Here is a 13,281-nt window from a genome sequence, read left to right on the forward strand (position 1 = left end):
CTACCAGGACCTCTCAGGGCCAGTGTAGCAAGAAGGGAGAAGGGGTCGTACCCAAGGCCAGACTATTTGAGGGCTGGAGGAAGACTGTCCAGGCAGCAGGTCCCTCGTCTCAGCTTAGTAAGGTCTTCCTAGTCAAGTGGAACCTTTTCATTTCAACCCATGGCTTTAACTAGTTGGCCAACAACTCAGAGTGACAAAGTGGATCTCTTCTTACTCCAGAGTTTCCAAAGACTATCAACCGGCACTCCTGCCAAGGGATTCAGAGACCCAAAGGCCTGGCCTGGATGGACTGTAAAAGCAGCAGGTTTTCCCATTAGATTTTAAATTTTCATTGGGTTTAATAATGCCCTCCCTCACCACACCCTTTAATCTCTACTTTCCTTTCTCCCCACATGACACTGCCTTAGCTGTTATCGCCACTGGTTGGGGTGTCCCTCACTGGGTCATTTTTGGAACTGTCCCATGAAGCTTATAACCAGTCCTCAGTGGGACTCTCCACGCTGAACTCCTTTCTTTTCTCCTTCTTTTTCTGAGACTTCTCTGTGATATTTAAGTCTCTGGCTAGTTGGACAAGCAATTCATCCCCTGAAAACTTTTCCAGTGGTCAGCTGTAGGACAAACGGCTTCCCTCCTGGGAAAGATCAGACTGGGGGGTGTAAATGCCTGAGACCCGAGGGAAGCGGAGGAAACTGGCTCCTCAACAGCCATTCACTTGGTTTCTCTGGATTTCAAGGAGAGTCCAAAATAAAATGAGTGTTTTAATTCAGCTAGAGAAAAAGATGGTACATGAACTTGGGTTTGAAAACATGGTATTAAGAGTTTTGGTTTTCTGGAAATACAAGAAAAAGAAATAATCTTTAATATATTCAACAGTAGTTTTCTGGGTCTTCCTCTTGCATCAAGATATATATCTTCTTCCCAAGAGCCAACTCACACATTTTATCGCCCTCTAGCTGGGACGGGCTAATTCCCCTCCACCTCCCATCTCTTCTTTCAGTCACGCTGTGTGGGTGCAAAAGGCCCTGGGCTCTGACTAATGAACAGAATTGTCCTTTAAGCCAGCAACCCACAGGCAGTGGCACCCAAAACCTCAACCCCAGTCCGCAGAGCAGAGGCCACAGAGCTGGCATTGTTTCCACTGTCTCAGGAAGAAGGAGCCAAAAGCTGACCCTCAGCACATATCGAAGCCCAACACAGAGAGAGAATAAGGGCTCTTAGGCTCAGAGTAGGCTGCAAGCTGTGGGCAGGAAAAGCAAGGTTTTGCAGCTACTCCATCTTTAGAAATGGGGAAACTGGATCCTTTCCCACTGCTATGATTCCATAAGCTACTCTACCGCTACAGGGTTCCCAGGAGATCTGCAAGCACAGGGGGATCTGGCAAGTCAGGAGAGATCTGCCCTGGCTGGAGAGGAGAATGCAAACATGAATATAAATCAGTGTAATAATTTGTAGGAAGATCATGCTAGAAACTTCAGCTCTTCACATAGCGGCCAGCCCAACAGAGGACAACACAGTAAGAACCAAGACGGCCACTCCGGATTGGTATAGCTGGGGAATCTTCAGGCCTTTTCCCAGGTCCCACATCTGCAGAAAAAGAAAGAAGTCGGTAATCAGGACTCAGGTCCCACAGCTCTCTGTCAGAAAGTAAACCTGCCGACTAAAACGGGTACCTCCTCTCAGCAAGACTCTAGGGAAAAGCATTCCTAGCCTTAGGCTCCACCTTGACTCTCCTCAGAACCTATGGTATGTCCCTCCACCCACTTCTCCCAAAGACAGATCAAGCCCCTCTGTGTGGCGGTGGGTGGTACCGGGACTATTCTTCAGAGTGCCAGACACTATGCACCGAATAGATAAAAACTTTTTCTTGGCCGGCTGCGCGGCTCAATAGGCCAATCCTCCGCCTGCAGCACCAGCACACCAGGTTCTAGTCCCGATGGGGGCACCGGATTCTGTCCCAGTTGCCCCTCTTCTAGGCCAGCTCTCTGTTGTGGCCCAGGAGTGCAGTGGACGATGGCCCAAGTCCTTGGGCCCTGCACCCGCATGTGAGACCAGGAGAAGCTCCTGGCTTTGGATCAGCGCGATGCGCCGGCCATAGTGCACCAGCTGCAGCGGCCACTGGGGGGTGAACCAATGGCAAAAGGAAGACCTTTCTCTCTGTCTCTCTCTCTCTCTGTCCACTCTGCCTGTAAAAAAAAAAAAAAAAAAAAAAAAAAAAAAAATTTTCTTATGACAACATATCCAGATCAATGTGACCCAAAGTGCATTCTTTGGAAAACTGGTTCTGCACAGTGCTGAAAGGCATTATGTGATGAGAGAAGTTTTGTGGCAAATAAATTTGGTAAACATTTAACTGCAAGACCACTTACATAACTTATTAAAGTACACTGTACATCTATAAATAGGGAATATCATATGCATAGCTTTTTCATTTAAAATTTTTTGACATAAAAATTGTACACAGTTATGAGATGCTATGTGATAATTTCTTAAATAAAGCCAATCCTTGTTTATAGATGGATCATGTATATCTCAGGACTAGTATTATACAGAGTATTCTTTGGGATCCAGAATGATACTTCTCAATTTTGTTTTGATTATGACCCCACTAAGAAATATCGTTTAGGGGCAGGCATTTTCCTAGCAGTCAAGATGCCGGCTAAGACATCTATGTCCCATACCAAAGAGCCTGGGTCGCATGCCCAGCTCTGGCTCCTGACTCTTGCTTTCTGCATGTAGACTCATGGTGGTAGTGGTGATGGCTCAAGTAATTGGGTTCCTGTCCTGTCACCCATGCGCAAGACTTAGACTGAGTCCCAGGCTCAGGGCTTCAACCCCACTTAGTCCCAGGCATTGTGGGCATTTGCGGAGCAAATCAGCAGATGAGAGCTCTCTATATAACTCACTTTCTCTCAAAAAAATTATTTTTTAAAAAAGGAAACATCTTTTAAGTTGGAATATAGTAGATATGCAAGTATAACATAGCAAAAATTTATGAAACAGACAAATTTACTGCTTCTAATGTGTTACATTCTATATTTCCTATTCTATTTAAATTTATTTTATTGTTAGGAGCAACTCACTACATTGATTTTCTACTCAGTGGGTCAAAATCCCCCTTTTAGAAACACTACACTTAGGCCGGCGCCACGGCTCACTAGGCTAATCCTCCACCTTGCGGTGCCAGCACACCGGGTTCTAGTCCCAGTCAGGGTGCCGGATTCTGTCCCAGTTGCCCCTCTTCCAGGCCAGCTCTCTGCTGTGGCCAGGGAGTGCAGTGGAGGATGGCCCGAGTCCTTGGGCCCTGCACCCGCATGGGAGACCAGGAGAAGCACCTGGCTCCTGCCATCGGATCAGCGCGGTGCGCCGGCCGCAGAGGCCATTGGAGGGTGAACCAATGGCAAAGGAAGACCTTTCTCTCTGTCTCTCTGTGTCCACTCTGCCTGTCCAAAAAAAAAAAAAACAACAACAAAAAAACACACTAGACTTGCTTGTGCCCTTGGAACACTGACATAGTACATATTTTAAGTCAGAGTCTATAGGGCCAAAGTAGCACCTTCAGGTTCCACCTGCCACACACCACCGCCCCATGCCCACAGTCTAAATAAAACTAACTAGAGGCTAGAGAAGAGCTGTAGAGGGAAAAAAATCAAAATGAGAAGATGCCCCTGCCTCACACCCCAGACAGCTTCAGTGGAGCTCAGATCAGGAGTCAAGCAGACTCCAAGAGCTGTTCTGCTAATGCGAGGACAGGCACAGTGTGTGTGTGTGTGTGGGGGGGTCCATCGCGAGGTGATGGTGTCAGGAGGACACTCTCTAGAAAGCTAGAAACGCTGGAACCTCCTGCTTTTACATCGAGGCCAAAAACTATGGGCTGTCACAGGAAACAGGTGAAACCTCGACCCACACTCAGAGCCAATCCTTGTTAGAAGAAAAAAAAAAATAAGCAGATTTAAGGGCTTAGAGAAAAGTTATTAGGGAAAGCCTTTAGGCTCCTCACTGCTTTCAACAGAGAGATCACCTACACCGGCAGGAAGCAGGGTAGCAAGGCCCTGACCCAGTGCTGGGAGTTTAAAAACCTCTTTCCCTTCCCTCCCCCGATTTTGAGACAAAAGCAAATATCTGGCAAGTCCCTCCCCACCGCCAGCCTCAGCAGGCTCCGGACACAGGAGCTAGCTGCTCAGCTGATGTTCTTTAGAGAGCTTTGTTCGGCAAATACCCTCCCTCTCCACCCCCTGCCCTTCTGCCAAGTGAAGTCATTTTAAAAGACACAGAACACTGTCCCAGGGAACAGCTGACAGATCAACTTAATTTAATAGACCACTGAGTCTCACGTCTTGTATTCCATTAAACAGTCTATTGGAGCAGACTGAAACTCAGAAAGTGCTTGTCTCGAAGGCTCTGTGTGGAAGTTATAAAAGATTCAATTAAGGCAAAAGCACCCAGCGGACAGTTGGCTGAGGTTCAGAAGTAATGTAAAGAGTGGAATTTTAATTGTCTTCCTGAGGAAGGACACAAGACTAGGGGTAGGGAGATCACAAAACAGAAGGTCTTCAAACGCTGGAAGAGGGACTGATGGCCTGTGGCAGGCTCGGTTCAGCTTTACTTCCTTCAGAAAGGGAAGAAAGACATCAGTTTAGAGCTGAGCTGACAGCAAGGTCAGGCAGGAGGCAGTATGGACCATTTTCAATCCACCCAAAGACCCCTAAATACAAGATTAAAACCGGGGATCCTTGGCACTCAATTTCTATTAAAGTTCAAACCAAACACTCAAACCAAACAAAAACAGCTAAATTACAATCTGATGTCAAGATAACAAAAGGTAATAAAGGGAGCCTGGCCAAACTTTTCACGGAGTTGACAAGAATGTTATTTATTTATTTTTGTTGTTGCTACTGTCCTTTAGTTTTTCTTTGACAGGAATGTTAGACTGTCTCCTCCAGGCCCAGAGCAATACTTGACACCTAGTAGGTAACACTATTTCTCCAATAAGCATGCAGACCTGGGATCCGGTTTCAGAGGTCTGTTTGAATAACACCCCCTTAACACTGGAGCTCACACGGAGACCCTGCAGGTACCTGCCTGGCCCACACCCACCACTCAGCTGTACACCCAATGCCCGGGAAGTCTTGCTTAGCTTTCCCCAGGAGGATCTGGTAAAAAGGTCCAGTACAACTCACTTTAAAAACACCACTAAGCCCAGCGATCCAGCAAAGAATCCTCTCAGCCTCCCACCTCCCCTCTCCCCTCCCCTAGAAAATAGAAAATCCACAATCGACTCACCAAGTGCCGGACGCCATTCCAGGTGTGATACATGAGAGGGAAGACGAGGGCAAACTTAGCCGTGTGGACCAGTGCAGGCCCCAGACTCAGGGACTTCACAAGCTCCAAATAGGACTCAAAGTTTCCCGGGAGCAACAGGGCCGACAAGCCAAAAAGAGAGACACCTGCGGGGAAAACCAAGCAGCCCATCACAGCTGCCCCATCCCCACCCCGAACCCAGGCACAACCAGCGCAATGCTGGATGCAGTTTTACCCCTCCCCCTGCCGCCTCGTACAGTTCGAAAACATTTTCAAAACAGAGAAAATTCAAACTCGTGTTCAAGTTTACGGTGAGAGTCTACTTGGGATCTGAGAGTAATGTAAACTTGCCATGTTTCAATACACACTGCTGCTTTCAACAACCCTCCTTATGAAAACCTCACTGGCCAGTTTGGAACAAACTTGCTGCACCTACATCCTCATCTCAGTAAGAAAAAGTAAAACCAGGCTGGCACCCAGGGTTCTAGTCCCGGTTGCTCCTCTTCCAGTCCAGTTCTCTGCTGTGGCCCAGAAGGGCAGTGGAGGATGGCCCAAGTGCTTGGGCCCTGCACCCGCATGGGAGATCAGGAGGAAGCACCTGGCTCCTGACTTCGGATTGGTGTAGCGCTGGCCGTAGCAGCCATTTGGGGGATGAACCAACGGAAGGAAAAAAAAAAAAAAAGTCCAGTGTAGAGAGTGAAAAAAAATTTCAAATCATTCATACGCTACCACACAAAAATCTGAATCGAAATGGACCAGACACCTAAGTGTTAGAGCTAAAACGATAAAACTCTTAGATGAAAAAACAGGAACAAATATCTTCACAATCTTGGATTAGGCAGTGGTTTCTTAAATGTGACAAAAGGAGATAAATTGGGCTTCATTAAGTTAAAAACCTTTGTGCTGCAAACAATAGGTTAAAAGACAATCCATAAGCACAAGAGAAAATATTTGCAAGTCATATGTCTGATAAGGGAATATATGAAGAACTCTTACAACTCAACAACAAAAAGATTACTAGGGGGCAGGTGTTTGTCCAGGGGCACAGTTCAGAGTTCCTGGTTGGAGTCTTGACCGCTCTGCTCTGAGCCAGCTGTCTGCTAACATGAATCCTGGGAAGCAACAAACGATGGCAGAGACCCAGATGGAGTTCTGGGTTCCTGGCTTTGGCCTGGCGCATTTGGGGAGTAGACAGAAGAATTCTCTCTCTCTTTCAAATAAAATGAAATAAATTCTTTAAAAGGATAAATAACCCAATTTTAAAATGGGAGCAGGCATTTAGCCTAAAGGTTAAGACACATATCTCCCACATCATAGTGCCTGGGTCCAATGCCCTATTCCTAACTCCTGTTTACCACCAATGCAGACCCTGCATGCAACAGTGACAACTCGAGTAACTGGATCCCTGCATCCCTTGTGAGAGACCTGGATTTCACTCCCAGTTCCTGGTTCCAGCCCCAGCCCAGCCCTGAACATTGCAACATTTGGAAAGTAAAAGAGGATGAATTTTTTTTATCCAATGGTTCACTCCCCAATTGGCCACAACAGCCAGAACTACGGCGATCCGAAGCCAGGAGCCAGGAGCTTCTTCCAGGTCTCTCACATGGGTGCATGGGCCCAAATACTTGAGCCCTCTTCTACTGCTTTCCCAGGGCATAGCAGAGAGCTGGATTGGAAGACGGGCAGCCGGGACTAGAACCAACACCCATAAGGGGTACTGGCACTTCGGGCCAGGGCATTAACCCGCTGCACCACAGCACCGGCCCCAAGGGGATGAATTTTCTATCTCTCAAAATAAATAAAAACAAACATTAAAAGAGTAAAGGATCAAAATAGGCATCTCTCATGCATACACTCATGCATAGAAGGACCTTCCCGAAGTTCACAGGAAACGGAGGTATTTCAAAACTTTACTTTGGTAGGTTGTGTGGAGAGTAGATGGTGCTATCCTAGGGTGAGGCAGCCATATCAGAGTCTGCTCTTCTAATGGTTAGTACTGTAGAGTGGCCATTCCTCTAAAAGCGAAACAATTTAAATTGGGAAGACAGAGCCACTGAAGCTGTCGCATCTAATCACTAAGAAAAAAGTAAATGGTACTTGCGCTTGGTTGCCAAGAACAGCTCCTGCTGGCCCAACCACAAGTAAATGCTATATCCTGGACTGTGCAGACTCTCAGTAAGTGCTACTGCCACTTCCAGAAGCCACCCAAAGCCCTTTCAGACACTTCTTAGTAAGTCCCTGCGAAGTTACCGAAACGAGAGCCCCGGTGATGATTAAGACTCGTTGACAGCCTCTGATTGCCCCTTCACCTCAAGTGGCACGCTTGACTCTCACCAAGAAGTACGCTGCCGTTTGCTTCCCTACAACCTCTCTTGGGTCAGGAATATCCATGTACTGAGATAAAGTGTTTCTGAGAATTTCCTCTTCTGGACACAGTGTTCCCAAGTCATCCAATCTTGGTAATGTATCGACAAAGACATGACAGTCACAAACAAATAGGAAGGGCTGAGAATGAGAATGTTAACCACAAATGATCAGCCGTGTTCTGAGAGGTACAGTATTAACTGTTCAACTCTTAGTGCAGTTAATGTCAGCACCCGGCCTGTGCTAGGAACTTCCAACAGCGTATTTAAATCTTATAATCCCAACTAGGCATTACTCTAAATAGAAAAGGAAATGGTGATCTAACAGATGAGAAGGTCTCCAACTTCTTTCAAGATCTCAAGAGGGGCTGGCAGTGCCGGCATTCCATATATGGCTGAGTCCCAGCTGCTCCATTTCCAATCCAGCTCCCTGCTAATGCATCTGGGAAAGCAGCAGAGGATGGTCCAAGTGCTTGGGCCCCTACACCCACGTGGGAGACCCAGAAGAAGCTCCTGGCTCCTGGCTTCAGATCAGCTCAGCTCCAGCCATTGCAGCCATTTGGGGAGTGAACCAACAGATAGAAGATTCTCCCTCTCTATACTTCTGCCTCTCTGTAACTCTGCCTTTAAAAAAAAAATCTTAAAAAAAAAAAAAAAGAGCCGGCGCCGTGGCTCAATAGGCTAATCCTCCACCTTGCGGCGCCGGCACACCGGGTTCTAGTACCGGTTGGGGCGCCGGATTCTGTCCCGGTTGCCCCTCTTCCAGGCCAGCTCTCTGCTATGGCCAGGGAGTGCAGTGGAGGATGGCCCAGGTGCTTGGGCCCTGCACCCCATGGGAGACCAGGAAAAGCACCTGGCTCCTGGCTCCTGCCAGGATCAGCGCGGTGCGCCGGCTGCAGCGGCGGCCATTGGAGGGTGAACCAGCGGCAAAAGGAAGACCTTTCTCTCTCTGTCTCTCTCTCACTGTCCACTCTGCCTGTCCAAAAAAAAAAAAAAAGATATCTCAAGATCTCAAAGGTAACAAAAATTCTTGATGCATTTTCTACAGTTCAAAGCCTACCTGGTCTTTAGTCTTATCTCAATTACAAGAGACTGAAATAAAATAAAATAAAATAAAATAGACTATAATAGGTTAATATACACTGTAGGATATCTCTTCTGATAACAACAACAACAAAAACCCAAGGCCCAGAAAGTGAAAATAAAAATTAGCAAATCGGAGGCCAACGTTGTGGCAGAGCAGGTGAAGCAGTTCAAGTCCTGGCTGCTCAGCTTCAAGTTCAACTCCCTGCTAATGTTGCCTAGGAAAGTGGTGGAAGATGGCCCAAGTATGTGGACCCCTAACACCCACACACTACCCACATGGGAGACCTGGATGGAAGATCTTTCTCTTTCTTCCCCTCTACCCCCAACTCTGTTACTCTGCTTTCCTTTTTTTTTTTCCTTTCTTTTCTTTCTTTCTTTTTTTTTTTTTTTTTTTTTTTTTTTTTTTTTGACAGGCAGAGTGGACAGTGAGAGAGAGAGAGACAGAAAGAAAGGTCTTCCTTTTTGCCGTTGGTTCACCCTCCAATGGCTGCTGCAGCCAGCGCATTGTGCTGATCCAAAGCCAGGAGCTAGGTGCTTCTCCTGGTCTCCCATGGGGTGCAGGGCCCAAGCACTTGGGCCATCCTCCATTGCACTCCTGGGCCACAGCAGAGAGCTGGACTGGAAAAAGAGCAACCGGGACAGAATCCGGAGCCCCGACGCTGCAGAATCGGCGCTGCCGACGCTGCAGGCGGAGAATTAGCCTATTGAGCAGCGGCGCCGGCCACTCTGCTTTTCAAATAAATAAGTTCTAAAAAAAATAAAAATTAAAATTAAAAAAAATAAAAATAAAAACCAAAAAAACCAGCAAATCAGAGCAAATGGAGGAAACAATTTTAAACAAAATGTCACCTGGCCCAAGATAAGGCCTGAGAAATCTGAGTCACCCACGTGTACAAGATTAGACTTCTCCATTGACTGAGTAATTTGTGTCTTCCAGGTTCAGTGTTTCTCTGCCCCAGACTCTTTAAAGAATAAAATACTCAACGTCTCATTCCTTGGCCTTTGTTTTTCCCCCTTTCCACCACTGTCACCACTTCCCTCCCCAACCTTTGCACCTCCCAATGGGCAGGTCAAACCCAAATTGCAGAAGCCACTCAGTGTTTGAATCAAGCATGGCACAAGGAAGTTAAGGCAGTACAGACTGATGGAGTTCGTGCAGATTGTTGAGGATGCGTGGGTGGGTATACAGGTTGCATTTTTTAAAAAGTTGTATTCTTTCTGGAAATATACAATACGTTACTGTTAACTACAGGCAGGCTGACCCTAAACTAGAAGCTTCTGAGAACACTTCATGACACTGGTCTGGGCAGGGATCTTTAAGGTAAGGCCTCAAAAGTACAATCAAAGCAAAAACCATTGGGATTACATTAAAAAGCTTCAGGAAATGGGAGACAATATCTGCAAACTGTGTATCTGACAAGGGGTTAATATGCAGAAGACACAAGGAACTCAACTCAACAGCAAGAAAACAAATAATTCAATTTAAAAATGGGCAAAGGACCCCGAATTTTTCTTTTAATCACAGTACAACTAAACAAAATACATCTGTTAACCAAATATGGTCCATAGGCTGCCAGTTTGTGCCCTGAAATAGAATATAATTCTGCTGACTGGATTTTTGCCTTAATTTCAATTACAATCTGTTCCTATGTCACTAAAACACAGAAAAGCTGTACATACCTAATATATACACTTTGATGAACTCTTACTGATGTTTTGGCTGTACATTATTCAGTGACACATCTATAAATTTTTTGGTTTATTCCAATAGACAGCAAATCATACACATTGTGAAAGAATTTATATTAGAATTTATCTAGAAATTTTCATTGTTGCCCCCATGTATGGCAAAAAGTTATTACCCACACTTGTGGACAAAAAAAGCTGATGCTGGTGGCTGGGGGCGAAGGGTGAGGTTGCGTGTGAGGGATGGACAAGTAACTTGTCCAGGATCTTATGGCCAGTTAGTGACACAGTTAGGACTGAGTTTAGTTCTGTCTCATTCCAAAGTTTGTGCTTTTCTCACTTTCTCTCCAACGCCTCAGTCTGGAATGACCAGGATTTCTGAAATAAAAAATCCTATTTAAGAAGCAGTAACGGGCCGGCGCCACAGCTCAATAGGCTAATCCTCCGGTCGGGGCACCGGATTCTGTCCCGGTTGCTCCTCTTCCAGTCCAGCTCTCTGCTGTGGCCCGGGAGTGCAGTGGAGGATGGCCCAAGTGCTTGGGCCCTGCACCCACATGGGAGACCAGGAGGAAGCACCTGGCTCCTGGCTTTGGATCAGCGCAGCACGCTGGCTGTGGCAGCTATTTGCGGGGTGAACCAACGTGGCTCCCAAAGTATTAGCAGGAAGCTGGAATGGGGGCAGAACCAGGACTTCAATCCAGGCCCTCTGATATGGCATACAGGTGTCCAAAGCAGCAGCTCAGCCCACTGCAATGTCACAGCACCCACTCCACATATAATTCCAATGCAACCAAACCTCGTGATCATTATCCAACTTCTCCGGGTGTTTTCTAATCCCTGTGACGCTGTACAAGAGAGCTTCTCTGCTGGACTCCTTCCCCACCTCCTCTTTACCCATTCTCCTAATTCTCCTTCTTCCAAGCTCTCCAACTCCTCCAGGGTATTTACTGGTCTCTCCTCTGGGATTCCATACCTCTTATTAAAAAGATATCACAGTGCATTACAAATATGTCATATTTCTCTACCCTTGAGGGTAGAGGCTATGTATGTATTATTCCTAATTTATAATGCATAAGAAGAGATTAATTAGAAGGTAAAAGAGTGAACATTCCTGAAGTGACCATTATGAGCAAAATGATTTACACAGTGTATTCATTTAGTACGTAAAGATTTACTAACATGTTCCTGAGTACTCGAGGGTACGAATGGTAAATAAAAAGATGCAGTGGCCGCTCCCGGAGGAGGTTACAGTGTAATGAGACAGATCTATAAAAGGTTACCATGCAAAATCATTACAAACAGTTTAATAAAAGCTATGCAAGAAAGAACCAGTGTGATAATACTTATGATGGAATAGCCCCGTGAAATAAAAAATTAACAAAGAAGCTACTACTTTAGAGATGGTGAAAAGCAAAGTAGTCTGAGTTGACAGTCGGATGGAGATCTAAAGGACGGGAAGGAACCAATCACAACAGTAGAGCAGAGGGTCGGGAAGAGCATTTCAGACCGACAGGACAAAACCTGCAATGGCTCTGGGGTGGAAAAGTTTTTGCTTGTCCCCAGGAAGGCAGCTGGAGCAGAGTGAGCACGTGGAGGAATGGCACAAGGGAGTCAGGCAAGGGCCAGACCTGGCAAGGCAGAGGCTGTGGTGGAGATCTGAACTTTAAGTTAATTTAGTCACTGAAGATTCCACACAAGGAAGTGACATGACTTCCATTTATTTTTCAAGAGACTGCCTCCTGCTATGTGAAAAAGAAAAGGTAAGAGGGCCACAAGAATGCCAAGATCACAGTAGCTGAAACGGACTTCATTTCAGGCAAAATAATGCAGTTTCTCTCACCATTTGGTTCAGAAAACATCTTCTTAAGAGTCCATTGCCATTAAATTTATCATACTTTTCCATCCTATTTCTATAAGCCAATATTCAGGGTATAAACTCAATTCTGACATAGGCATTATTAATATGCCTACTTTATAAGGAATAAACTGAATTTCAAAGAGTTATTATTTGCGCAAGTCACCCACGTGGCTTTTTGCTAGTTTTGAAGAAGAGACCTTTGGCATCTGAAGGAAAAAAGGATAACTACCATCCTATAGAAAGCAGCTATGTTCTATCACAGAATTACTGAAGAAGGTTTGGGAAAATTAGGATACACGCTGATGAATACCAAGGCCATTCAAAGGGTGACAGATACAAAAAAGCAAGTTAACTATCAAGCACAGCTGTGAAATATTCACCTTTAGCCATATTTAGCAAATGAATACTTTTATAGTCTATGAAAGAATCAGTATCCTTTTTTTATTCAGTAGTGACAAATACACTGACATAATAAGGAAAACTATAGTCCGATAAACTGTTCTTATTCCAGTAATTTTGAGCCTCAAATCTGTTTATCAATACCACTAAACCAAGCAGAAAACATCAATCTAAAAATTTCTTCATCAACCTAAAACTTTTTAAGCAAGCAAAAATAAAAGTAATTATGAATTTACACCTAGAATGGCCTAATCTTGAAATTTACTCTATCAGTTCAGAGCAAGTAAGTTAAAAACCAGGTACTACACATGGATTCCTAGGCAACACCAATCATCTTTACACCTGGATTCCATCATCCCATGATAGCATAGGAATAGTGGCAACAGATCTTAGATAGGAATTCCTATCCTTACATGATTTTCAACTCTGTGTGTGTATGTGCGTGCATGTATCTGTTTGCAAACAGCACAGGTTTAGTTTCAGGTAATTCCTGCCAGTGTCTCAGCTGCAACTCCCTAAATGTAGGATCCCTACACAAGAGCCACTTGCCCAACTGATGATCACTTCAGTAAACACAGTCTTGAGGCTGGC

General features: G+C 45.4%; 1 protein-coding gene across 1 annotated transcript in view; it reads right to left on the reverse strand.

Moving 5' to 3' along the window:
• Positions 1-745: 745 nt before the first annotated feature.
• Positions 746-13,281, reverse strand: part of SDHC (succinate dehydrogenase complex subunit C) — a 39,937-nt gene continuing 27,401 nt past the window's right edge. Inside the window, exons 5-6 of the mRNA XM_051858445.2 lie at positions 5,281-5,444; positions 746-1,584 (exon numbers count right to left, since the gene is read on the reverse strand). Of these exons, the coding sequence (XP_051714405.1) occupies positions 1,480-1,584; positions 5,281-5,444 (269 nt within the window). The 3' untranslated portion in view covers positions 746-1,479. The remainder of the gene's footprint in view (positions 1,585-5,280; positions 5,445-13,281) is intronic.

Source organism: Oryctolagus cuniculus, chromosome 7, assembly GCF_964237555.1.
Source record: "Oryctolagus cuniculus chromosome 7, mOryCun1.1, whole genome shotgun sequence".
Lineage (NCBI taxonomy): Eukaryota > Metazoa > Chordata > Mammalia > Lagomorpha > Leporidae > Oryctolagus > Oryctolagus cuniculus.